Source organism: Trachurus trachurus (assembly GCF_905171665.1).
Source record: "Trachurus trachurus genome assembly, chromosome: 13".
NCBI classification, from domain to species: domain Eukaryota; kingdom Metazoa; phylum Chordata; class Actinopteri; order Carangiformes; family Carangidae; genus Trachurus; species Trachurus trachurus.
The window spans coordinates 33,364,339-33,392,337 of NC_139892.1; the positions used below are offsets into that span (position 1 = coordinate 33,364,339).

Here is a 27,999-nt window from a genome sequence, read left to right on the forward strand (position 1 = left end):
ACGCGATTGGGAGAAGGATGGCGACCATGCCGTTTGTCAGCGAGGGGAAGTGTGTGAGTGTGGAGTGGGATTTCCTACAAGGACTACTGGCCAAGCCTCCCACTTTGCCCTGGTGAGACAGCACACACACACACACACACACACACACACACACACACACACACACACACACACACACACACACACACACACACACACAGAGGCGGATACTGTATAAGCCTGCATGCATGCCCATGAATTAATCGCTGCAAGGTGAAATCTATGCGTTAACACCCTTGCACACACTGACAGCCCGGAGAAGAATTTCCTATCAATGAGACACAATCCAGAAGGTGCTACATATAACCTGTTTTGTTGCTCACCTGCCAATCCTGTCAGAGCGCTGAATCCCCTCCCCTTACTGGGAGATTAAGTAAATTTGGCTGGAATTATTAATGGGCAGTCATTTACAGGCGGATATAAAAACTAAGCAGAATCAATGTGTGTGTATTGATTGTTCTCGGTGGCTAGGGTCGAGGCAGTATAATAATGAGACGTTAGAGGGGCTGGCAGGGTTGTGAGTCCACAACACACACAGATACACACACACATGCACGCACGCACACACACAAACAGAAACAATTTTCACTTTATTAGAGAATTGCAACTGTGTCAGCTGATTAAGATATAAACATATGTACACACATTACGTGCAGTCCTCTTTGTTGTTGTCACATACACACACACACACATACACATACACACTAGCCGTGGTCCTGATGAGAATCAACAACACAGACACGAGGGAGAAAAGCTGGTTCTTCTTTCTCCTCTAGCTCTCATTCTCACTCTCTCTCTCGCTCACACATACGCACACGCACGCACGCACGCACGCACACACTTTATTCCAGCGCAGCACCGACACAAATTGTGAAGTGGCTGTGACAACATAATTCCACCACTCAGGCCTCATTGAAGAGAGTCAATACCCAATCAGAGAGACAGGCTACCTGAGCCCCGGCCCCCCTCTGTCACTCTGCCCCTCCCTCTCCTATTGATCCCTCAATCACGGCTTCAGCTCACCAGCCCGGGACCAGATGAGAGAGAGAGAGAGAGAGGGGGAGAGGGAGGAAGAGAGCAAGGGAGGCAGGGAGGGAGGGAAAGTGAGAGATACGCCATGAGAGATCGTGTGCATGTGTGTGTGTGTGTGTGTTTTCACATATGGATTTTGGAGCAAGTGGCATTATTAGGACTGTGCTCTGCCAGATAGAAGATGGGAGTTTGTCTGTAATTACCAGGGCAATCTGCAAGAGATGGGTCAGAATGGAGATTGTTTCACTTGAATTGCAGGAGCCATTACCATCATATGTATTTATGAAATGAGTTTTTTAGATTGATGCTCAGGTCATTTATACAGAGCATGAATCAATCAACAGGTGGTCAGTAAGCGGCCATTATGTGATACCCCTTACCAGTTTCTTTCATCTTACACACTGCTGATTCAGACCATTTTCTCAGCCCTTCAGTTCCTTTCTCTCCTCTGTGCATTTATATATTCCTTCCATTTTTTACTTCCCTCTGTCTCCTGCCACACCAGCGTTCACCTCCTTTGTTTTTTTCTAATGTGCCCTTCCCCTCTCAGTCTCCAGAACCTGCGTAAAGAGAAGTCTCGCAATGCGGCTCGTTCACGGCGGGGGAAGGAGAATTTCGAATTCTTCGAGCTGGCTAAGATGCTGCCGCTGCCCGGGGCCATCACCAGCCAGCTGGACAAAGCCTCGGTCATCCGGCTGACCATCAGCTACCTGCACATGCGCACCTTTGCCAGCCAGGGGGACCCGCCCTGGAGCCCTCTGCTGGAGGGGGACAGCAACTGCAGCAAAGGTGAGCTAATGAAACCCCGAAAAAAAAAAGAACAGTGGCTATCAAGTGACATTTGTTCACTTAAAGGGATAGTTTTGGCAAATTGGCCCATTGCCATAATCGCTATAGTTTTAGGAGTAGGTTCGGTGCAAGCTTTTTTTAGAACGGCGGAGCAGAGCCGCAAACTGCTCAGAGCTACGCTATGGAGGATAATGGAATTTCTTGGTTTCCCTCATCAAACTCATCAAATACACAATCCAACAACTCCAAAACGCTCTCGTGGACAAGTTGTGACCTGCACATTCACCACGCTATGAGATAATAACTTATCTTGCACCAGAAATTAAAGGTAACGAACGTATTCCTAAAACTATAGGGATTATGGCAATGGGCCAATTTGCCAAAATGTTTAACTATCCCTTTAAGTTCAGTGCATGACAGTAGATTTTCATTGCATTTATAAAACTGTCATTTTTGAAGTATGTGCCACACCCAAACACTGTCCTGAAAGCGTGTGTTCAGACAGACAACCGAGCAAATTTTCACCTTAGTAAATTTGCACAAATTTGACTGCTGGACCATTCGCATTTGATCACACACACACACACAAACAGCTGTATGTTAATGGTGTGTGCGTGCATGTGTGTGTTTGTGTTGCAGCTGCTGATTGCTTTCACAACACCAGAAACTCTGCTTCTCTATGTCATCCCCTCTCCGCTCTGTACGTTTATAATGCAGACACATGAAGCCTCCACATACATGCAAATCGTTCACTCAGGTTGCATCTTCGTCCCCCCCCTGGTGAATTTGCATCTAATCGCATCTGTCCATTGATGCAATCAAGGCCATCACTACAATTTGTTCTGCATTCTCTGAGAACACACAATTAGCTGCATTAAAAAGTGACTCAGGTATAGATTCAATAAACCTACATTTTATTGATCAAAAAAGAATTCCTCTGCAATTTTCCACCATCCTCTCTGGCTATTTGGAGCTCAGGGAATAATTATATCAGGACAGTCTTAAAATATAAAACATCTTATCACCTTGAGGAGATTTGGACTCCTGACCTTAGTCACTTTAAAAGTGAACTTTCATGAAGTTGTAGATTTTGTTATTTTTAGCAATATATCCACACTGAAACAAAATTAAAAAGGCTGATATAGATAGTTTCTCTGCTGATGATTCCTGCAGTCCAGCCTTTAAGAAAATTACACAGCAGAGATAAATGTGCTGATGTGTGTTTGCCAGTGGACACAAACCACTGAAATCCACGTCTCAACTCTCGTCCCTCTTTTAATCAAAATGAATCCTCAGCAGTCTGATCTGCCCACTTATTCCCACCCACAGAGACACCACACGCCACAAAAATGCAGTTGGGACCAGGACAATTATCCAGTCCTCTATTAGCGACCATAATTACTGCTGCTGTGTATGTGAGCACACGTCACAAACCTGTAAACATACATGTGCATGAATGCATAGATTTTCAATGGACTATAGTGTGGGTACGAATAGAATGTATGTGTTGTGTTTTTTTTTGTGTGTGTGTATGTGTGTGTTTGACTTTGTGTGTGAGGGAGATGATACACAAAGAGGGAGGGAACTATTGGTGCGATTTGTGATTACAGAAATTAACTATATAACGAGGACAGTGTAATTATACAGGCTGTCTAATTGCTACTATTAGTGAGGGGAAATGATGCAGCTACAGTACAATTAGAAGTGTGCGTGTTTGTGTGTGTGTGAGTGTCTGTTTATGTGTCTGTGTGAGTGTGTTCATGACTGATCCTCTCTAATTTAAAGAAATGTAAGCCACAATAAAAAAGAAACAGTCATGTCAATAGAATGTGTAAGTTATGTGGCTTGTCTTACCACTATATCATATCCCCAAAGATTACTCTGTCCTCCCCCTGCATGCGATTTTAATCGTCATTTTCTTAATCTGCCTTTTGTGAGTTATCTAACTATTGAGGGACTGAATGCCCTTTAAATTTAAGGGAATATAAACATAGTTTTCTTTTTAACAAAGTATACAAAACCTCTCAGTGCATCAGTTGTTGAAAGTGTCTTAACATAGGAAGCTGCACAAATATTTTTGCGTCAATGAAACAGTCTAAAACTTACGATCAAAGAGCATCGTGACTGAACTACACAGATCTCTACTAAATGCTAATGTAAAGAAGTTGTGGATATTAGTGTTCATATTTCAAAACTAAAACAATACAGTTTACTAAAATAAAAGGGTAGTTCTCCATTAAAATAACAATCGATTTCTCAATGTCCAGTTGTTCGAGTTGGTGTTCTCGTTAAATTACTTAGGTTTCTACCACACAGCACCATCTGAATGTCTGAACGGTATCTACACACCGGTGCGTATTACACCCAGCTGTGGCCTTGGCTGCACTCTACACATAGCAAATTGTTTTGCCTCAGTGTTCCAGGCTTTTCCTTGGCCTTGATAGCACATATACACTCTCTATAGAAAAGTAGGTGTGCGAGAGGCTCTGCTGTCCTGTGCATGAACTTGAGGTGTGCAGGAAAGACGGATGCGAGGCGAATGCTCACACAAATGTGGACCATAACTGTAAATATATAGAACCCAAGAGCAGCCGTGCGAAGGTCGTGGAAAATTGCGAGGCATTTGACAAACCGTGAATCGCAACACACGCCAGCTATGGACGACGTTCGAGTCTGAATTATCTTTAACATTTCTGCCGCCGGGTCGAGATCTGATATGTGTGTATTTTATTAAATGTTTGTAGGTTTTTACAAGCAGGTCACACAGTCTCGGCAGAGCCAAGGCTGAAAATGCGATGCTAATTTGGACATCAGTTTGAACAAGTCTACCCACAATGCATTGGCAGGGTTTTAAGTATGATGCATGACTTTAATTCCGTTAGTGGAATGTGGTCAGAGATCCAGCTGAAAGGGAGAGGAGGACGCAGAGGAGGGGAAGGGACAAATGTAGAAGGAATAAAGGGAGAAAAGAGGGGTGAGGAAGGAGAGGAGTGCGGAGAGCGAGATGGGTGACGGGGAGGGGGTTGCATTCGTCCACACTCCCGCTTTTCCGAGGTTTTTTTTTTCTTCTTTTTTTTTGGACGGGCAAGGGGCAACGGAGAGGGAACGAAGGTGGAGGGTGGAGGAGAGAGGAGGAGAGGGATGGAGAGAAGGGGAGGGGCCGGTGTGGCTTTTGTCTGCTTCCCACGTTTCAAAGCCAGTCTTGAAAAATGAATAGACAGAGGAAAATCAATTGCATGACCTTCACAGAGAGAAAGAGAGAGAGAGAGATTGAGAGAGCAGGAGAAGGGGAGGAGGGGGAGAGACAGATTATGGAAGGAAGGAACAAACGACAAGGAAAGGCTGAAGGGAGGAAAAGTAAAATGACCCATGATGTTCATTCCCATTTGGTTGGTGTGTGTGTGCGCGCGTGTATGCATGTGTGTTTGCCTATTTGCACAACGCATTCAAGGACCGATCCCTTTTATTTGAAATCATTTATATTTTAAAACCTCTCTATATTGAGTAAATTTTGCTTTGGGGGTCACCGGTTAGTTTTTTCTATTCTCTTCTACCTCTTATTTATTTTAGAATCTTTTATCGAACTTTTCCAACACGTTCCCTCGTCACAACTCAACGCAAATCGCGCCAAGCCCAGAGCATAAATAGACGGGCATACATACCCACACAAGAACAAAACAAAAGCAATAGAAATATACACTGAGGCTGGGGAGGGGTCGAGGTCCAGGGATCCTGCGCTTAATGTTTGGGTAGGAAAAAAAACAAACTCAAAAATGTTTATTTACTGAAACTCATTTACAGTGGTGCAATGGTGGTTTCATTTCCAGTGAGTCAACACTACCTGTTGCGTTGTTATTATATATTATTACACACCTGGAGAAATGGGACTAGATGTTGGCATTGAGTGTGAAATGCCATGTTATTGTGTCATTTTCTGGGGATGAAATTATTGTCTTGATTGAGCTCCCTCACACAACTTAATCCTCTCCTGAGCCACAACACGAAGGTAGAGTCTGGGAGAGACGGTGGGAAAAGAGCATTAGCTGTTTATACCTGAAGTGAGACCTAAACCAAAAACTGAGACCATAATATTATGTCAGTTTTTCCTTGCAAAGTGGTAGTGGTGAGCAGAGATGGATAACATGGACATGGATTATACAAAGCCTGGTCCATCAGCTCATACTGCTCCATTACTGTGGTAGAATTGTAATACCCAAGTTTGTGTAGCAATGCTTAGCCTCCCATCTGCCTTCTGTCTCTCCAGATATGATTTCCTAATCCTTAAGAAGGATTTGTTTCAGATAAAAGATGTGATGCCTTTATCCACTGCTTTAAAGGAAGATTTTGTGATAAAGCTTGGCCTTCTTAAAGGATATTTAAGTGTTATTTTTATCCAGACCCTTAATTTTTTTTTTACCTTTGGCTATTGCAGAGATCTGGGAACAGCATGTAACAATGAACATTGCCAAAGCTGAGAAGTTAAACCACTGGAGGTCAGAGAAAACAAGATGTCAAGGTCTGAAATTGCTCTTTAAAACCTCTACATCATGTGTTGGATTTCTGAAGTGAATATCAATAAATTGCAGAAGATATTTCACAGTGACTTAACGATATCGACATATTGACCTGTATTCACTTTTTATTAGATAAATAAAACATACATTTGAAATTTCTGTGCCTGAATTAGCAAATACCCACTAATTTGCAAAAAAGAATAATCCATCAATAATCCACACTTGTTTATACAACTTGGTGAGTTTAATTTTATCAGGGTGGTTACAACCTGAATATAATAATAAAAGGCCATGTTGCCACACTTTATCCATTTTGAATTAAGCAGTCTAATCTATTATGGATTCATTTTTAGTAAAAGAAAAACTTTTGGTTGAATAGATTCTCAAATTCACAAATCTGTAGCGACTCAACCTTTAGCAGGTGCAGGGCAGCAGCTGGAGAGCCCCTCAGTCTTTTATAAAGTACAGTACAATGACAACTCACTGCCAGCAACAGGGCCAGCTCAAGTGTTTTACTGTCTGTGTTAGTGAGGTCAAACACACCTCTCTCCTCCCCAGCGCTGGTGACATTGACTTTCATTCTGCCTCGACTCGTTCTCTCTCTCCCTCTTTCTCTGTCCCCTTCTCCTCCTTTTTTTTTTTTTTTCATTGCCTCCGTCTCCCTCACCTCACTTCTCCCTGCGTCTGCCTCCCCTTTAATTCACAGCGTTTAAAGCAGCCGGGGCTTTTAAGGGAAGTTAATTGCACTCAAATTATGTTCGACCGCAAAAGGAGCGAGGGAGCGACGGAGGAGAGACGGAGGGAGATAGAGGAGAGATGGAGGGAGGGATGGATGTCAGAGTGAGAAGATAATTGCGCCACAGAAGGACGCTGCGATTAGGGTCACTCTTTATCTCTCTGTCTGTCGAACAGCCCAAACGTCACATTTGGATGGTAGTAAACAACTTGGCAGGTGATCGGGCTCTTGTTTTGAAAGGGTGAAACTATGGTGGCGGAGCCAAACTTGAGAGACAAAGACGGATAAGAAGGCAGAGAGAGAGAGAGAGAGAGAGGGAGATTCTGTTATCTGTTTGGTTCCCATGGCAACATTTTAACCTGGTTAAAAAGGTTTGACACTGATGATGGGGGAGGAATCCAAGATGGTGTGCGTGCATGCAGGTTGGGGGACACTGGGGTGTGTGGTCGTGTGTGTGTGTGTGTGTGGCCATTACTCATGGACTTAACTGGGACTAAATTATGTATTAGACAGAGGTATAATGAAAATCATTCAAATGAAATTTCTATCTTTTCTTCTGGTGGAGCGCTGGGGAGACCCTGAGAATTGACCTGCGAGTCAGACTATAATTAACATGTCCGATCGCTGCCCGTCCCATTCTGTCTCCTATTCCCACAATGAAATTAAACCATGCAGCAGCAGCAGAGTCCTGAAAGCTACTGAAATGGGAGTGTGACAGAAGGCAGCAATCAAAGATCTCAGGTATAGCTATACACCCAGGCACACACAAACAGAGAGAGTAGGTACTATAACATACATAAGGCATGCATATTCACATAAACCTAAAGGATAATTACGTCTTATTACAACTTGAGTCCTATTTGCTTAGGTTTAATACTGTTCTCATAGAGTAATTGCTGAGATGTGGGAACATGGCAACAAAGCGAAAAACAAAGTCATCCGGACTAAGAAATGAGTCATCAGACAATCAGACAGGTTGTAAACAAGCCAACAGACGATCTAATCCACTTTGTGTGAAGGTAAAAACCCAAAGTGAGCAATGTTTAGATCTTAGAGCACCATTACTTACACTCCAGACCGTATTTGGCCGGTGTGACAGTGTGCGTGAACTAATTTAGAAACAACACACAGCTGCACAATAAAGCATAGTAGCTGCCTGCACAGTTACCTTTGAACTCCTAAACTTAACGCACTTTGTGTTGAAAGGGCTCGAGTTGGCAGTCAAACTGAGAGCAGCACATTACCGTTGCTGAATGTTACTGATGTGTTTTTGAATGGTAATGTTACTGCCCCCTTTAGCCTGATTATAAAAATAGAACGAGGTTTATTAAAAGAGTCAGTTAACATCAGGCTGAAACAGTGTTGAAAGGTTGCAAGCGTGTTTTTACCTCTGAGGGTGGTAAGAAGTGACCACACCCAGCAGTGATGTCACAGTGTCCACGTCTACATCACTGCAGCAAGTTGAGAAGTTACATCAGTGGAGGTCTAAAAACAACCTATCCAGCCACTGTTAAGTTCTTTCATACTGTACCTGTTACCATCTATTTATTTTGTGAAGTCTGACAAATATTTTATACTTGAAGCAAATATCAAATTTGAGCAATTGATGAAACAATATTGACACATTGTTATTTTGTTTTTAAAAACTAGAATAAACAAAAATCCATTTTGGATTACTTTGCTAGAATCAGTTAATACCCACTAATCTATGATAAGCAATGTCCTATTATCAATAATCCCTCCATGGCATGGAGCATACAATTGTTTTATTAATAATAAAATATGCTAAAAACAGAGCCAGAAGAACAAAAGTAACTGTCCAAATCCTTGCTTTATAGACTGTATTTCTCAGTAGTTCCTGTTTCTAAAAACTGAAGGTACTTGTGGTGTATTTACTGTGCTGTTTGTTGTGCTTAAACAAGCTGTGCGAGGCCCTACCCTTTCTGACCACAAGTCATCTTCTTTATCGTGCGGTATGTTACGTGTGTAAAACATTCATGCAGGTCATCACACAGATTCCTGCAGCACCCTGACCAACAGTCGTCGGTGTTTTCATGAACTGAAACTCAAGCAATAATATTTGTGCAAAGACAGCAAAGTAGAAACCTGCAAGATGGCAAACACAGATGTAAACAACTTTACTTTCCAAAATTAGCCTTGCAAGTTTGTTTTTTTATGAGGAAAGATATGTTTACAGATACATATGGTGTGTTTTGTTGAGATGCCCCTATTTTTATTTTAATATAGGCATTGCTTACTGCACAAGGGAACAGTTTAAGATAAGTGCAGTAGGTCAGGTTTGAAGAGTGATGATGTTTACAAAGAAGTGCTCGGATAATGATTTTATCATTTCTCTTCATCTCTCATCCAAATAAGCCTGGCTGACCTGGGTGCTGGTTCAAAAGCATATGGTTGTGTAACTGTTTTGTGTTATTTACTTATTTTTCGTGATAACACAGCGAAGAGCCTGGGTTCTACAGTCACAGTTTTAACCATGGGCAATGATAACACATTTTAAGTTTTAACTTAAAACTTTTAAATAATCTGTTGATTTTTGACGTTGCTATACATATCTAATCTCCACAGGTATCGTAGTCAGGACAACATTATTATTTTTCCACACCAATGAACCAAAAATGATCAAGGTTGTAAAAATCTAACTCATCTTCTAAATGACTGATGATAAATGATTTCTTTTCACCCACTTGATACATTTAAAATTAAGGATAAGATAGAAAATAAGGATAAAAACTGGATCATGCAAGGCTGCCGTTCTCTCTCGCACACACACACACATATGCGCACACAGAAGTAGGGGTTCACAGCACTACTACAGAAGGATCTTTGTTCTCAGGGTGAGATACCAACACCACTGTGAGACTCTCTCTCCTCAGATGTGCACACATTTGTGCATGCGTCCACACACACACACACCAGGTCCAGTGTTTTGGTTTCCTGGCCGCCCTATTGTACCCTGGCAGTCTTTAATAAATGGTCCTCTGTGTATTTGTGTGTGTGTGTGTGTGTGTGTGCAGCCTGTGTGTGTGCGTAGACTCATCCATCAGCCCTCCTGGCCTCATGTCACATCCAGCGTTTCCTTCGCCCCTCTGACACTACTCAGCACTACTGATCACCCACCATCACCTTCACTCCTCCAGGGATCTGAGCCATGCAACTCAGGACTCACACACACATACATACATACACACACACATACACATACACACACATACGCACACTCTCTCCTTGCATTTCTTTTCATTCTTGCAGCAATCACAAACTCACATCACCGTGTGTGCATACGTGTGTGTCCTTTCATTCATTCATTCTGGTACGGTCATGATGATGGGGGTTGCTCGGTCCAGACTCCCCAGTGATGCGGCTGCATCGCAGCCCCACATGGGAGCCTGACAGGCAGGCAGAGAGCAGGACGGGCTCCCCATCCCCCCTCCAGGCAGGGACTGGCTGGGCTGAAGGGTCCCAGCACCAGACCCCCTTTCATAGCCCTGAATGGACTTGCCTTATTTATATTCACACTCTGTCACACAGGGGGACCCCAATCTCACAATGCCACTGTGGCTTTGTCCGGCAACTCTGTATTTATGTGTGTGTGTGTGTGTGTGTGTGTGTGTGTGTGTGTGTGTGTGTGTGTGTGTGTGTGTGTGTGTGTGTGTGTGTGTGTGTGTGTGTGTGTGTGTGTGTGTGTGTGTGTGTGTGTGTGTGTGTGTGTGTGTGCGGGTATTTGTGTTGTTTAATCGGAGGGCATGTTGCCACTGTGTAGTCTGTACATGAGAATTCATTGCTGTGTGTATTCCTAAAGTGTGTGTGCGTGCGTGTGTGTCTATTGCTCTAATGGAATGCCTCCCTCTTCTATTCACCCAACTCACATCACAAGCAGGCAGCTGGGCAGTGTGTGTGTGTGAGTGTGAGTGTGTGTGTGTGTGTGTGTGTGTGTGTGTGTGTGTGTGTGTGTGTGTGTGTGTGTTCCGACCCTCCCTCTGTGTTCAGTTGTAACCCAGAGCAGCGCTTTCATTTTCCTGTCATAACGTGTATTGATTTCCCTCAGCCTTGCAGCGACACACACACATGCGTGCACACACACACACAGATATCCGATAATCCTTAAAGTCACGCATGCAGACTCACACACATGCACACACATACATACATACATATGCTCTCTCTCTCACACACACAAACACACATGTTTGGTTAAACACACAAACAGAGTTTGTCTCTGGGAACATTGTGTTCAAAAGCAGCCCCTGTAGGAGTGAGATTAGTGCTCACATATGGTGCGCACTTTTGCAGTCGCCCACTTGCAGGTGCGCACTCACTCACACACACACACACACCATCACATACTCTTTTTGACATAAAACAGTAAATACGGCTGATTGCTAAATTAATCTTCCACATCACTGCAGCCTCTGGTGCCTGCCTTTGCTTTGGGGAAAGCGATCACTCTCGTCTTCCTTAGTGTTTTCTCATTTTCCCTGACGTACCCTCTCTGCTCCTCTCCTACCTATCTTCATACCCCCCCCCCCAGCGTAAGGCCCCCTCCCTCCCTACCTAACCACCTCCAACTCTATTTGGATTGTAATTGCCTTGGTAAACAGCTCCACTTTGGCACTGAAGCAGCTCTGATAGCTTGTGTTTGGGATGCATTAAGAGTGGCCGATGCAGACACTATGAGTGTGTTTGTGTGTCTGGTGGTGATTGAGCGGTGTGTGTGCGCCACGTAGCAGCCCTCCTCATGCTCAGTCGTCTTGCATACACACAACTATTTGGCCCGGTTCTTCTGTTTGGTTTGTCAGACGCAACTGGTTCAAGTTCCAAGTTTAGAACTGGAGACGTCACAGTGATGCAGCATCGTGACCGAACCTCACTGAATATGAGTCACATTAACAGATCATTTTGTGTAATTACCACATGAAATGACTGTTTCAACCCATTCTTAAAGTGATTACGTGATCTCTGCAACTCACTGTGGTGGACCACAGAGTTAAATGGATTGTTCAACATATTGGCAAATTGGCCCATTGCCATAATCCCTATAGTTTTAGGAGTACGTTTGTTACTTTTAATTGTTGGTGCAAGCTATTTGTAGAACGGCGGAGCAGAGCCGTGAGCTGCTCAGAGCTAAGCTACGGGGAATTTATCGGTTTCGCTCATAAAAGTCATCAAATACACAATCCAACAACTCCAAAACGCTCTGGTGGACAAGTTGTGACCTGCACATTCACTACGCTATGAGATAATAACGGAACGTTACCAGACAGAGTTGTTTTTGAGGCAAATGCAGAGACTGCTTGCTGAAATACTGCCCCCGATGGGAACGCGCATCAGCGGTTTTGCATGAATTTACCTCTAAAACAACTCCGTCTCGTAACGTTCCATTATTATCTCATAGTAGCGTGGTGAATGTTTTGGAGTTGTTGGATTGTGTATTTGATGAGTTTGATGAGGGAAACTAAGAAATACCATTGGCCTCCGTAGCGTAGCTCTGAGCAGCTCAGGGCTCTGCTCCGCCGTTCTAAAAACAGCTTGCACCGACAATTAAAGGTAATGAACCTACTGCTATGACTATAGGGATTATGGCAATGGGCCAATTAGCCAACATGTTGAACTATCCCTTTAAAATATGTGGGTTATTGGGAGTTTCTCCACCTCTTATTCCTATATCTTCATCCATATAAGTGACCAAAAGTGAAGGATAAAACAAGCCCGTCATTTTATAGGATGCATCGCTTTCAATGCTGCAATTTTTCTTTCACTTTCTGTCACTTTAAATGTCTTTCTTGTGGCGTTTTATGCTTCTGATAGGGAGCTGACAATTGACGGATGACAATGATGTTTTATCTGACTGTTAGAGAAATATGTGGTTTCTACAGACTGTGCTACTTTGACAGATATTGTCTGAAATCTGTTCTTAAAATGCCAAGACAAAAATGCACATCTCACCAGCAGTGAGTGACCAGAGGGGTTGAACACCGTGGCTACAAAAATCGGGCCGTTTGTCAGTATTACTGGTTTTCTCCTGGATGTGTCTCAATAGGAAAAAGCACAGGTGTAGGCTACATGATAAAATCAATGATGGCTGAATTCCATGTAGCTGCTTCAGTTGCGGGCTCGTGGTGTGGTACATGCTGGCTCACTGTCACACTCGCTCTTCCCACTATGATAAGTCAGACTCCTCCGTTCAGACCTGGCATCCACTGATCCAATTACACAAGACAGCTTTAAGTACAGGTGTGAACGCACCCAGGATGGATTACAGAACACATGTGGAGGTGGTCCAGGGCCACATGTGGGCACAGTCTTTTAGCAGTGTGAACGCAAATGCATCCTGAGCCACGGCTGCCCACTCTCCTCCCCCCCCCGCCGCAGTCTAATTAGTCCGACCACAGTTTCATCATGTACCGAAAATATTTTTGCAAAAACCTTATTTTATCACAGAGCTGTGTGCGGCGCATTGATTCAGTCGGCCCCTCCCTGGCCCCCGCTCTCTGCCTCTCACTCCCTCCCTCCCTCCCTCCCCTTCTCCTTCTCCATCCCTCTGTCACACACACACACACAAACACACTGACAACAGACTGCTCTGTCATATCTGATTGCCTAAAAACAACAACACATACATGGCCATTTGCATATAGAGCGAGAAAGTGAGACGCGATCGCAAGTGGTCACTCGAGACGCATTTTAATGCCAGGCGTGAGCGGACGTGCTCAGAGCTGACCACTTGTGATCAAATCACCTGAGATGCATTTGTCATGTCCGGTGTGAACAGATCCAAAATAAATACTGTGGGAAAAAAAAAAAGATCAAAACATTGATGTTGTATCTGATGTGTGTTTGTCTTCTTCCTACAGTAAGACGATCATCTCACTCGCTGGCTACTGACATGTTCGAGCAGCACCTTGGGGCGCACCTCTTGCAGGTAATGACCACAGCATCCACACCCTGACTCATCCTCTTTATTTATAACGATGTAGTGTAACTGCATGTGTATATATGAAGTATTAAGACATGCATTTCCTTCCCTATAGGCCGTCCAGTGAGATTTTAAATGGTTTATTTATCTTGAGAAGTGGGGGGAACATCTAATCCTTGTGTGTATCTGAGTTTTAAAGTTCTATATGGTTTTCATTGACAGCTATAGGCTTTTATGTTTATGGATGGGAACTTCTGTTTGTCAGAGTGGATCACAAAGTTAGTTTGGTTAAGTATTTTCCCTCAGACACGAGCACATTTGTCTCCTAAGTGATTGCATTGTGCTACAGTTTGTCAGTGCTGCGCGATCACAGTTTGTATCAGCCCGATCCTCCCCTCCCTCGATATGAGACTTCCAAGCAAACCCCAAACACACACGCACACACACACACTTCTCATAAACCTCAGATGCTCGGACGATATCGTTGGCTGCCAAAGAATGCCTCCCTTTCGCGCTGACAGATGAATAGAGCCTGAGGGGGATTCTGGGGCAGGAGGGCTGCAGGGATGACGAAATGCAGGATGTAGAGACAAAGACTCAGAGGAAGTGTGATGAAGGTAACACCACAGATTGTTCTTTAGGCTGAGGGGAGGGGGGAAAATAGTGAGGGGAGCAACCAGAGTAGGGAGGGATAAAGGAAAAAAAAAACTTGGAGGGATTAAGTAGGAAACAGGTAGGAGTGGGAACCGGTGGAGAGAGGAGAAGAAGAAGAAAAGAAGACGAGGGAACAGAGGCTGGTAAAACAAAGAATGGTTACATATGTCTGCGCTCTCCTCCGGCATTTTAAAGTGGAAAGGGGAGGCTGAGGGAACGGCGCTGATAGAAATCAAATTAACGCTCCAGAAAAACTGTATGATTCTTCCCCTCCCAGTCGTCCTCCCGCCGTAATAGCCTGATAATTGCACTTTAGTTCTCCGACATTCAGGCGGCTGGTTTCTCCTCGCCGCGACACATGACACCCCACACCCAGGCCACACATTTGCATACTGGATGTGTCAGTTGCATAAATTACCGCTGCCACTTTAAGCACTGGGCCGCCAAAATAGCAATCATTCTTCTAGAGCAAAGTGGCGCTGGTCTGTGTGTGTGTGTGTGTTTGTGTGTGTTTGTGTGTGTGTGTGTGTGTGTGTGTGTGAGGCTGTGCCGGCTCACTCCTGAATGCTTGTTATGACGATTAATATTATTCTCTGAAGCAGTCCTCTCTAATGGGCTGGCTGTATACCTTTCTCTTCTCATTAGAATCACTGCAGAATGTAATGACTCTGGTCATGTCTGTGTTTGTGTCTGCACAAGTGTGTGTTCCCAGTGTGTGTGTGTGTGTGTGTGTGTGTGTGTGTGTGTGGCAGGAAACACAGAGCGAAGTTTATTACAGCTGATTGAAACAGCTCTGTCCTATAAGCTCAGTTTCTCATGGATCTGTGCTCCATTTGCTCATGCATGCTGCTTGTGTATCTGTTTGTTCAAACATCTTGACTGCAGTATGTGTTTGTGCGCGCGAGTGTGTGTGTCTGTGTGTGTGTGTGTGTGTGTGTGTGTGTGTGTGCACATGTGGCATTTTTTGTCTCTGCTGCTCTCTGTGTGTTTAGCAATGCAGCTCTTGTTGACAGCTGTTGTGTGTAGCTGCAGCTTGCATCAATGGGAGTTGCTTCATGTCTGTTCACATTTATGCATGCATGTGTGTGCGACTGTGTGTGTGAGTGTGCGACTGTGTGTGTGTGAGTGAGGGCGCTTGTGAATTGAGAGAAGAGAAGAGAGAGGAGGCCGAGGGGTGACAGGTTGTTTGTTCTCTAGCTCATTTTAATTTGTTCGATACACACTAATTGCTCTAATTTGTCTGTCTTGTTTCTCTTTGCCTTTATGTGTATGCATGTGGGTGTGTGTGTGTGTGTTTATCGGTGTGTGTCTCTGTGTGTGTCTTGTGTGCGTAGTCTTTGGATGGCTTTGTGTTTGTGGTCAGCCAGGAGGGACGTTTTCTCTACATCTCAGAGACAGTTTCTATCTACCTGGGACTCTCACAGGTAAGACAGCCTCATCACACGCACACACACACACACACATACACACACATGTGCCTTTGTATACAAGTGCATTTGCACACATGTGCCTATCTTCTGCTTACGCTTTCATATCCTCTCCCATGAGTATGTGTGTGTGTTTGTGTGTGTGAATATCTTTGACTGCACTCTTCGCGCTCATCTCTGGAGTGCAACTCTCACGGGGGCAATGCTGCTCTCTCTCTCTCCCTGTCGCTCTCTGCCTCTCTCTACCGCCCTCTCTCCCTCTCCAGGTGCTCACCTCTGTTGATTGCCTCTGGCCTCTTGTACTGTGAATGTTAAGTCCTGCCATTTTGCCCAGATGCATAAATAATAACAGTAATTACTGGCCCAGCAATCAAAGTGTCGCCCCAGCGCGCTGGGCCTGTCTAGGGGAACAAATCGATAGGCATCTTAAAAGCCACATTGATTGTAGGGAGGGGGAAAAACACCAAGGGGGATGGGAAGATAGATAGAGACAGCCGGAGAGAGAAAGAGAGGGGGAGGAAAAAGGAGGAGAGGTGTGATAAGAGGGAGACGTTTGGAAGTAAGAAGAATCAGTACAGCATGAGAGAGAAAGGGGGAAGTTTAGTGATGCAGTAACAACTAATTCAGTCTTTTTTAAATGTGGACATTTTTTGCTGTTATCGAGGATCTACTCTGAAGGATACGTTTGGATATTTCTGCTCTCTGCATGTTGAAAAAGCAATCGGTCACCGTGGTCACCGCCTCTCCCATCAGCGCTGGCTGGCTGTGGAGCGCTCCCTCCCCGCCATGACTGCACTGTCCTCGTTTTGTGTGAAAAATGCGTCGTAATGTCGAGCAGTGCACGACAGATCAGGTCGCTGTCTTCCAAAAAAAAGTTGGTGACTTTAGTATGAAATAACTAATGTATGAATATAATGTTGGCAGTGCTCTCCTGTCCAGCCATGGCAGAGGGATACTTCCTGGCAGCCACAGTGAGGTTCGTGTCCAGGACATGACGCAGACATAATGTGACTACAAGGACCAAGTGAACTTGAGTTGTCTAACTTATACACTTGGAGTCTAACTCAAGTCATAATCATTTTAGCTGCATTGTAACACAGAATAAACTTTTTTCTTATTTTAGACTAATATTTTATAATTTATACTGACACAATGGATTCTCCGGAGTCCCTCCATAGATACCTAACTATTCTAGCAGCATCATACAGTCGATGGTAACGCTACAACACCAGATGGATGCATTGTACATGCATGGATTGTACAGGCCACATGGCTCCTAATTACATACCTACTGTCACTGTGTTTGCAGTCTTATTACTGGATAGGAGACAACAGCATGAGAGCATTTATATGCCATGGTATCGGGCTGAAATTACACCAAACAGGTCTACATTTGCAAAAAAAAAAAGAAAAAAAAAAGAGAAAAAGTTGACCAAGTCTTTCTTTAGTTTCGTTAAAGATGAACTAAACAACAGCAACATTGTTTTGTCCTCTTTAGTTAAAGGTTTGAAGCCTGTTTGACCTCTGACCTCACCTTGCATCACTGCTGCTTGTGGTTGGTCAAAAGTTGACCTTGCACTTGTACCTGTGCATCACTGCAGCAGGGTGCAAAGATTAACTGCTGGAAATACACAAAAACAAGATTTTCAGAGTTTATTCAGTGACTCTTTAATGTCACGTCGGCTATCACTGATCTCCACGGGCAAAGGGATCTTGCAGCAGAAAACACAGGGAGCCTTTGTGGCCACAGTTCCACCTCCACATTCAGCATTTGCCCTGACTGAGGTGCAGAGCCGTATATACAGTCTAACAGTAGAGTCACATTAGAAATAGATCACTTCACAGCTAATGTGGAGAGGAAGAATGAATACAGCGGCCATATGGGTGCTCATATGGGTATGTGAGAAGTGTATGCTGTATGACAGACTTGAAAAAATCCAAGCATATCCTCTGAGCTGACGTAAATGTAATATGAAAGATAAGTCTCAGACACATAGACAAGCAATGCACACATGCACACTCACACATGCAGATAAAAGGATATAAAGGGTAAAAAAAGAGAAAAAGTCAGACAGAGTTGTGTAAGCCAGAAAACGGGACAAAAAGGGAGACACAGAGAAATAAAGAGAACCAGACAGACAATTACGAGAGGGAAAGAAAATAAAGGAGAGCATAGGGGGAGAGAAAAAGAGACAGTGGTAAAGTGGAGAGAGAGAGAGAGTCTGAGTGTGTAAATAGAGTTTAAATGTGCAGTAGGAATGAAATTCGCCTTGGGATTGCCTAGGTAAACAAGGCAGCCGAGGCTTTGGTGGAGATGCTAATAAAACAGAGCTGTTCTTATCAGCTGAGCAGATGGCCTAACCCATCACATCTCCTCAAACAGGGCCTAAGCCATCAGCATTCTAATGAAATTATTTATGATCGAAGATTACGTTCAAAACCTTGAACATACAACGCCACATTTACCTTCCCGAAAAGATGAGAGTGGGCGGGAATGAAGGGGGTTTTATGCCAGCCAGAAAGGGCAGATAGAGTGACTTAGAGGATATATGAGAGAGAGTTTATAGTGCATTTATGGACACAAACGGTGAGAGTGAAAAACACACAAAAAGAGAGAAAGGAAAGGTGGGATGGAGAGGACAAAAACACTTGGATGTACTTTGTTGACAAGTGGAGGCACACAGACACAGGGGAGGGGAGGAAGGACAGACAAACAAATGATGTTCTGAGTGAAAAAGTGTAACTTGTGGTTTGTTTTGGAGGGCATGTTGCCCCTGTGGACCGCCCCTGCCCTGCCGTCTCCTGTCCCCCCCCCCTCCCCTCTGTCTGACCCCTCTGCCCTGGCTTACACCCTGGGCTGCTCCCTAGACAGAGGGGGTGGGGGTGTGGAGGGGGGGGGGGGGGGGTTGCTTAGCCGGCTTAGCCCAGGTCAGACACCTTGACCAAGGGCACAGCCTGCCGCCTACTCCCCCGGCGCCGGCAGGTATCATTTTACTTCTCACCGGGTCTCCGGGCCGGAAGCACGGGAATAAACCTGGGAACGCCACATAGCAAATGGTGGTGGGAGGGGAGGGGGGGGTGGGGGGCGGCGGGTGGGGCGGAAGCACGAGAGAAGGATGAATGGAGCTGTGGAGGTGAAGACAAAGGCTGGAAAAAAATGAAGAATCGGAGGGAGGAGAGATGGAAAAGGATGGAGAAGTAAGAGTAGGGGCTGGGAGGAGAAAGGAAAGGGATAAATGGGGTAAAGAGAAGGGAGGAAGGATGGTGGATTGAGGGAGGAGAGAATTGATCTGGGAATGGTTAGTATGCAGCCCCCGCTCCCCCCCCACCCCCACCCCTCCCTCCCTCTCTCCTCTCCCATCAGTCAGTGAGGGCTGAGGGCTGAGAGTGTGTTGTGGACCACTGCCCGGATGCCTCATACATATTAAAGCCCCCTGCTATTATTTATATCATGTCTCTCCTTCCCCTGCTCGCTGCCCTCCTCCTACTCCCCCATCCCCACCACACCACCATACATACATGTACGTGCATGTCTACACACACACACATACACAAACGCACAAACACACACACAGATGCACTGACAGACAACTACTCACACAAACATTGACACACAGCGACGCACGGAGACAAAAACAGACAGTCTAGTCGCATCCGCAGAGAAACAGAGGCACGCTGTGCACTTGCATATGCACACACATACACATACACATGCACACGCGCGCGCACGCACACACATGCTCTGGGAGCGATTTGAATGATCTTGGTCTCTCCTCACGTCTTCCCTTCGCGCCACATTCTATACCTGTTTTTATGTCTGAGCCTGACTCATCCTCTCAATCGCTCCTTCTCTTTCTCATCTTCTCATTTCTGTCTGATCTTTTTTTCCCCTCCCTCCCTCCTGCCTGTGATGGAGTGATATTATTCGGATAGGTCTTAAGCCCGGTAAAGCCCATAAGGACCTGTTTGTCTCTCTACCTTGTTTTCCAATACCACAGGGCCAGGGGATTGTGTCTCTTTCAGATGGCCGGTCCAGTGTTCTGTGCAGAGGTAAATTTAGCCCTTGTTTAGAAATGACAAGAATCCCCTTTGCAGAAGAATCGCTATTTATGAAATACGGACACATTAACTTGAGACGGACAGGCAGACATTCAGGTATCTCGGTGTAATCAGTAATAAAAGATGCAGAATGCATGAGTTTTAGCTCGTCAAATATCCAGCCTCTTAAAGCCTAGATGCAAAGTCTTTAAACATTAATTTTTAAACATTAATGAATGAGTCAGTTTTTGATGTCAGGGGCAAAAGGAATGCAGCAGAAAAATCCATCACCTCATAATTACACTGCTGATGTTATATGTGCACAGTCAAGAGAAGAGTGGCTAGAAAAGGGGGAAAGAAAAACACTTATGCTATAGATTCAGATGTTGTTAAGATCGTTTTTCTTGATTTTGTCCTCTTATGCAACCATCAACTTAAATTTAAAATAAATATGTGTAGAACTCTTAAAAGACTTTTCATAAAAATTAATGCAGAAGGGCGGTATAGAAATAGCAAATGTGTGATAAACCTTCAGAGAATTCTTACTGGAATTAGCCCACAGCTTGAAGAAGTTTAGCTCACAACCTGTTTTAGTTCAGTCTCTCACTAGTGTCACCTTCCACCACAACAGGCAACTGTTTTCAGGGAAAAATGCTCCACAGCTCAGCACCAAACAACAGACAGACATAAGAGCTGGTGCAACATATAAGTGAAGCATTTAGCTGGTAAAGAGCCAGATCAGAGCTGATCTCCTCCAAATTTCAAATCACAGGAATATTTTAAACAGCTTTACTGAAAGTAATAGATTATAATCTATTACCAGATATTTAGCAGATAAGAATATGGGAAGTTATATTTTTTTATTTCATTTTAAATTGTTATAAGCATTTTCACATAAACATATACTGGGTTGTTCAGTGGCCTTGTGATTAAGAAATACGTGATTTAACTGCAACATGTTAGGTTCAGGAACCTTTTTGGGCTGCTGTACCCTTCTCTTCCCCTGTATTTATCATTTTTATCACCACTGTCATCACCGAGTTACAAAAAATATCTTTTAAACATATATATCTATATATATCTCTCTCTATATATATCTCTCTCTATATATATCTATATCTATATCTATATCTATAAAATTCCTGAATATACATGAGGATACGTGCATAGGTCAGTGTAGAGCCGTTTGCACTTGTTCTCAATGTCTGATAGTAGCGTATTCTTTCAGCATGTAGGGACATCAGTCCATATGGTGCCTATCAGATGAAGTATTTAATAATATCTTTATTACAGGTGGTGAAATGCCAACCCAAAAAACACACACAGGGCAATCCCCGAGAGATTAAGCCCTGCGTGTCTGGGACTAAGAACCTCTGTCCCCCTTCTCTTATCCTCCCTCACCCGGTGGGGTTTCCTCCATCTTTTACCCCTCTCTCTCTCTCTCTCTCTCTCTCTCTCTGTTCACTCATCGTGCAGCGCTCTCATTCCTTCGCTCCCACCTTCTCTGTTCCCCTTCTTCATCTCCTCGGCTGTGATGTCCTTGAGGGCCTGCTGAAGCTCCCATAAAGCCTGCAGTAAATGGCTCTAATCCGGTAATAAATGGCTGTGTCCTACAGACAAGGGTGTGAGGCTGCTGCAGCCACGGCTTTATCAGATGGAATGGTATTGGCACACACACACACATAAGCGCGCGCAGATACGCACACACTCATTCACAGATGTAATAGAAGCTGCATACATGCGTGGAAGCATGCATACTCTCGCGCCAACCAACCAACACCCCCTCTCACACACATAAACACACACACACACACACATGCACGCTCATTTATACAGCTTCAGATGGAATCACACCTGCTCCGATTGTGCTGCTTTTATGGATGCCATGCTAGAGCAGAGCCATTATTACCTTTAAATGATTAGAGATGCGACCATGATGCATTATGATGATAGGATCATATAGAGCTGTTGCACTTCTCTTTATGCCTGCTGGGATAGACTGTAACTGAATGAAGGAGCAGGGAGGGACACGGAGAATAAGAAGAAGAATAGTAATGTGACCTTTGGAGATACTTGGAGTTCACCTGTTTTTAATCAGCAAATACAATTGATTTTTATCTCCCCTGGTTTTATTTGTGTAATACTGTAGTCACTCAGTCCTCTGAGACTGGCCTCAAATGTATGGATGTGTGTGTGTAGTGTGTGTGTGGAAATGTCTTACAACCTCCACACTCCTTGTTGAGTTGTAACCCAGAGCAGCGCTTTCATTTTCCTGTCATAACATCTATTGATTTTTCCTCTGTGTGTGTGTGTGTGTTGCTCATGTGTGCGCATTTGTGCTCTAAGCTTCTGTTTTTTTCTTTTTTGATCAGTGTATGTGTTTCTACTCAGGTGGAGCTGACCGGCAGCAGCGTGTTTGACTACATCCACCCAGCTGACCACGTGGAGATGGCCGAGCGGCTGGGGATCAGGCCACACCTGAGGGCCGAGGCCGGCTGCCACACGGCCCCCGAAAGCGCTTCCAGCTCCGCATCCGCCTCCTCCCTGGCTGGTACCCCCGAGCCAGGTACTCATGGTCCTGTCCATATATATACAGTATACAGTATATATATCCCTTCTCTTGTGTTCGGGTCACCAGTGACCCGTTTTCAGGTTTTGATGCATAAAAGCACCACATAAATTTGTTTGTAGCATCAATGTCTTTTGACTTTGTCAGGAACCTCTATCTAAACAAAATAAAACAACACATTTTTTTCACAAAATTCTAAAATGCTCTGGCTAAAAATTATGACATTTGTGGTTTTAGGGTCAATTTTGACATGGTTCTAACGATAAGAACAATAATTAGAGTTAAAACTGAAATCATAAGTGCAAAACCAACCTTTTCATGGATAAAGAAGCCTAACAATGTAACCAAGAGATGAGTACAAATGGGATGATAAATAATTGTTTTAGTGTGTTTTACAGCTGATTTAAGACTTGGGTCAAAACTGACCCTAACACATAGATGGTAGCAGAAAGCTGACAAGAGGAAGGTTCAATTGAAGCCGAGGGTCATACTGACAAAAAAAGGCCCAGGGGCCCACACCAAAAAATATTAAAACCAAAATTTCCATGGATAAAGAAGCCTGACAATGTAACCAAGAGAAGAAAATAAATTGGATGAAAAAAAAAGTTTTTAGTGTATTTTACAGCTGGTTTAAAACACGGGTCATCTAACACAAGATGAAGGATACAGTATATACAGTATAGACAGAACACTGAAAGAAATATATCATGGGAAAAAAACAGAATTTGCATTCTACCCACTGAGCTCAGTTTGCATCAAAGCAACAAACGCAAAAATAAAAAATAAGCAAGTTTTGTTTTCTCCTCAGCAGCTCCGTCCAGTCCTCACTCTCCTGCTGACGATCCTCCTGACCGCGGCTTCTTCATCCGCATGAAGTCCACGCTCACCAAAAGAGGCCTGCATGTCAAGTCTTCTGGATATAAGGTACTGAATGTGTGTGTGTGTGTGTGTTCTGATACATTTTTATCAGAATTTGAAAACATACCTTGTATTATGCATGCTTTAGCTTTCACCTGTTCGTTCTTTGGCTGGTAAAATAACAAGCAGACCCCTTGTCATTTTATATTGTGCTGCCAGTGTTTCATAGCACTGTCAAGGTGGTTGTTTTCACTGTGTTTTATGGCTGTGACCTTATTTCACACTGGACCGCTGCACATAACAGACAATTTACTGCACTCACTGCTCTGACACTGGTGCTGCTGCATCTTTTAGCTCAGAATTTGCCGTTGTGTTGTTTTTTTTATGTAAAAGAAATATTGGTGAATATTATATTTCTGAGTTCCTTTTATCGTTTCCAATTTTCTTCTTGTAGCTGCCTTAAAGGCCGTCAACCAATTCAAATTCCATCACACTCTCATTTCATCCTGCAGATATGGCCTCATGTGTGAGGAATACCAACCGTTGTCTTTGTGTTTCTCAGGTGATCCACGTGACGGGACGTATCCGCTGCCGCCCGGCGCTGGTGCCGGGCTCCGCGCGCTCTGTGCGTCGACCGATGGGCTTGGTCGCACTTGCACACACACTTCCGCCCTCCACGCTTAATGAAGTCCGCATGGAGAGCCAGATGTTTGTCTTCCGAGTGAACATGGACCTACAGGTCACATATTGTGAGAACAGGTGACCAAAGAATTTCTTTCTTTTTTTTTCTTTTTTTCCCCAGCGTCCGCAGTGCAACCTGCCAGTTGGTGCTTTTAGGACACTCATATGTTTCTGATAAGTGAACAAATATGTTTGTTTCTTGTTTGTACAGGATCTCAGAATATATGGATCTGACCCCAGCAGAGGTGGTGGGTCACACCTGCTACCACTTCATCTACGTGGAAGACCTGGAAAACCTTCGGCAAAGCCACGAAGACTGTGAGTCACATCCACTGGCACATGTTATTATGTAGGAGACCGACTCCCACTCCCCTCCTCATTCACATTGTCTGAACTTGAAGAGTGAGAGGAGCCTGTTGAAATATCGCTCAGACCTGTTGTGATAGGCGCCCTCTGCTGCCATCATCATGAACTGCTCTCCTCTCCTCTCTCCTCCTCTCCTCTCCTCTCCTCTCCTCTCCTCTCCTCTCCTCTCCTCTCCTCTCCTCTCCTCTCCCCTCTCCCCTCTCCCCCTCTCCTCTCCTCTCCTCTCCTCCAGTGCTGAGGAAAGGCCAGGTTGTGACGGGTTACTATCGCTGGCTCCAGAGGAGAGGGGGGTACCTGTGGATCCAGTCCACTGCCACTGTCTCCATCAACCACAAAGCCCCCCATGAACGCAACGTCATCTGGGTCAACTATGTCCTGAGGTCAGTACAAACCGCAGCAGAGCCACAATCTGTTTTCCAGGAGTGCTGATATGAACCCACTTCAAATGTGCAGGCGCCATACTGTGTGCAGACCAGAGATCCTTTGAAGGGATAGATGATGAAATGCAGAACGATTAATGGATGAGTTTGACTCCCTCCAACATTTGAGAAAACTGAAGAGGACACTGTCAAAATAGTAACACTGAGGAAAAGTTATTATAATATTAGTTATTCCAGATTTTTATATAAACATTTTTTTTTTAATCATTTAAAATTTTGACAAAAAAATCTTGTTCTTCAAATAGTTTATTTAAATATTTTTAATGATTTTGATGATTTTTTTTTCAATTACTAAATAGAGAAAGAGTTATGTTATTGCTGACTGTTTCATTTTGAAAATTGTACATGAAATTCCCACATTTTCTCAAAGTAATTCAATAATAATACATAACTCTAATCTTATTCCGGTAATGGGCAGTCAATTTCTTTTTTCACATTTTTTAACATCACTTTCTTCATTGGTCAATGAAATGTTCAGTTTATTTAGTTTATTTTACAAGCTGTAAAATAATTCATCAAAGGTGTCAGTATGGGAGATGAGAGAGGTTTTTCAGCTGCTCCGACGTTGTTAATCTGTAAACAGCAACATACTGTACCACTACTATCACTTATTTAATATATGCTTTTGGTTTGTGCTGAAGTTTAAATTATTCTCAGTGCTTTAATATAGAATTTTATCTATTTTCAACACTGACACTGACACAACACCTGCAGGTAACCTCGAAATATATACTTCTCCCTTATTTCCCTCTTGTATAACACACACGCACGCACATAGGTACGCACACACTGATGCAAATAAACTCACAAGACACGTGCCCATATTAAACACACACACACACACACAGTACATAACAAAATTGTGTGCACGGCTACAGCGCAGTCAGACAAAAACAAGAGGAGTAGGCTGAATTTCAATGCTAATTGGACTGAAGCTATATAATTACAACAAATGGATGTCAGAATTTTGGGGCTGAATGGTGTTTTAGTTAATTAGTGCTGTAATTACAAGAGCTCATTAACTTCTCCAGCAGCCTCCTCCTTGTCTGGGCTTAACTGTGTATAGGTGGGCTGCTGAGTGGGGCATAGCGTATGCGCGTGTGTGGGGTTTTTTTTCTGTGTATGTGTGTGTGTGTGTGTGTGTGTGTGTGTGTGTGTGTGTGTGTGTGTGTCTTGAAGGGTGGGGTCTGCGTATGTGTCTGTTTGCATGTGTTAGTGCTTGTGTATGTGGTGTAAGGCTGTTGTTTGGAGCAGTGAGTGTGTGTTAGGTGGAGGTTAGAAGGGTGTGAGGCAGTTTGGCTATTGGAGGTTGTTATTAGGCTGATTATATGTTGTTTCCATCTCTAAGTATTCACTGAAATCAGCACGGCTGTAGTGTGTGTGTGTGTATGTGTGTGTGTTAAGGCTGTAAGTGGCTTTAAGTGGTAGATGATCATTTGTGTTATACGTCCACCTTTTCTCACTCTGTCTCCTTTTCCATTTTCACATTTATCCATCTGTTTATCCATCCAGTCGAACAGAGTTGTCAGACACTCCCCTGGATCTGCAGCAGCTACCAGAGAGCGTAAGAGCAGAGAGGCTTCGGGTTAGCTCCTCTCCCACCGACAGCTCCCCGCAGGCCCGAGGTGGGATGCTACACATACATTACTACCTTCCCATGATGCTCGCTGACACACTCAAACACCTGCCTACAGTATGTGTCTCCTTATCATAAAAATCATCTCCCTTCCCCCCCCTCAGGCTCGCAGCCAGTGAAGGGCTCATTGGGGAAGAGTGACCATGACACTAAAGGCAGAGAGAAATTCCCCACCGCCGCCGCTGCTGCCATCCAGTCAGAGGACAGGAGGAAGCGCCTGCTGAGGTCCGACCCCGAGGGCGCCCCTCCCGAAACCCGCCGCCGACTGGAGGAGCTCCGTCACGCCGCCGAGGAGAGCGTATCGGCCTCCTCGGACCTGGCCAGCGAAAGCGAAGGAGAGGAGGAGGAAGAGACGGAGTGGGACCAGGGGGGAGACGGGGACAGACTGAAACAAGAAGACGGCGGCGGCGGCGGGGTAGGAGGAGGAGGTGGAGGAGGAGGAGGAGGAGGAGGAGGAGGAGGAGGGGGTAAACAGAGTCACAGAGGGGGAGACACGCCGAGCAGCAGAGGGGAGAGAGGCGGGAGGACGCACAACGGCCGGGCTGTGATCCAGCAGCTGAAGAGCGTGGTGACCCCCTCTGCCCTGTCCGGCAGCCCCAGCATCAAGACTGAACACGAGTCCCTGACCGCCGCCGGGGGTCGCTGGGGGTCGCACACGCAAACCTCCACCTCGCACAGCGCCCAGCCCCAACCCTCGCACGCGCACACGCCTTCCAGCAGTCTCAACGGCGACAGCCCCACCACCCTGATCCCCGACTCTTCTTCCAGCAGCGAAGCTCCTCCGAAAGGTTTGTTCACTCCCCCGTCTCCTTCTTTGTCCCCCGCCATGTCCGTGTCCTCCCCGCTGCCCCGCGAGGACCGGGTGGTGTCGGGGGTGGTCAGTCGGGGCAGTGGTGGCGGAGGAGGCGGTGGTCCTGACTTTGAGCTGCTCCAGAGACTGGCTGCAGGCGGTGCCGCGGGGCGCGTCCTCTTCCACCCCCTCGCCCTCGGCCCGCAGGGCCCGCAGAGCCTCTACGCTCCCAGCACCATCCGCTACGCTCCACCTGAGCTGCCCCCCTCCCACCACCACGGCGCAGGACACGGCGATGGCCTGCAGCTACGCTCGGACCACCACAAGGGACCCCCGCCTGCCTTCTTCCCCCACCTACAGCGGCTGGCCGGCCTGCCACCCTTCAGCGGTTTCTCCCCGTCCGACAGCCCTTTCTCCTCCGGCCTGCCCTTCTGTATGAATGGACTGAGGGGGGCTGCCGGCTCCGAGGAGGACTGAGAGTCAAAAGGGAAGAGGG

The 27,999-nt window shown here is 45.0% G+C and overlaps 1 protein-coding gene across 1 annotated transcript; it reads left to right on the forward strand.

Annotated features, from left to right (window-relative positions):
- Positions 1 to 17: 17 nt before the first annotated feature.
- Positions 18 to 27,980, forward strand: npas1 (neuronal PAS domain protein 1; the record flags this gene model as incomplete). The annotated part of the gene is made up of 12 exons (XM_083985747.1): positions 18 to 112; positions 1,622 to 1,860; positions 13,983 to 14,050; positions 16,033 to 16,122; positions 22,555 to 22,729; positions 23,541 to 23,656; positions 24,153 to 24,349; positions 24,483 to 24,589; positions 24,870 to 25,017; positions 26,590 to 26,702; positions 26,818 to 27,131; positions 27,174 to 27,980. 12 exons carry the CDS (start codon positions 18 to 20, stop codon positions 27,978 to 27,980), a joined length of 2,469 nt encoding a protein of 822 aa, XP_083841873.1.
- Positions 27,981 to 27,999: the final 19 nt, after the last annotated feature.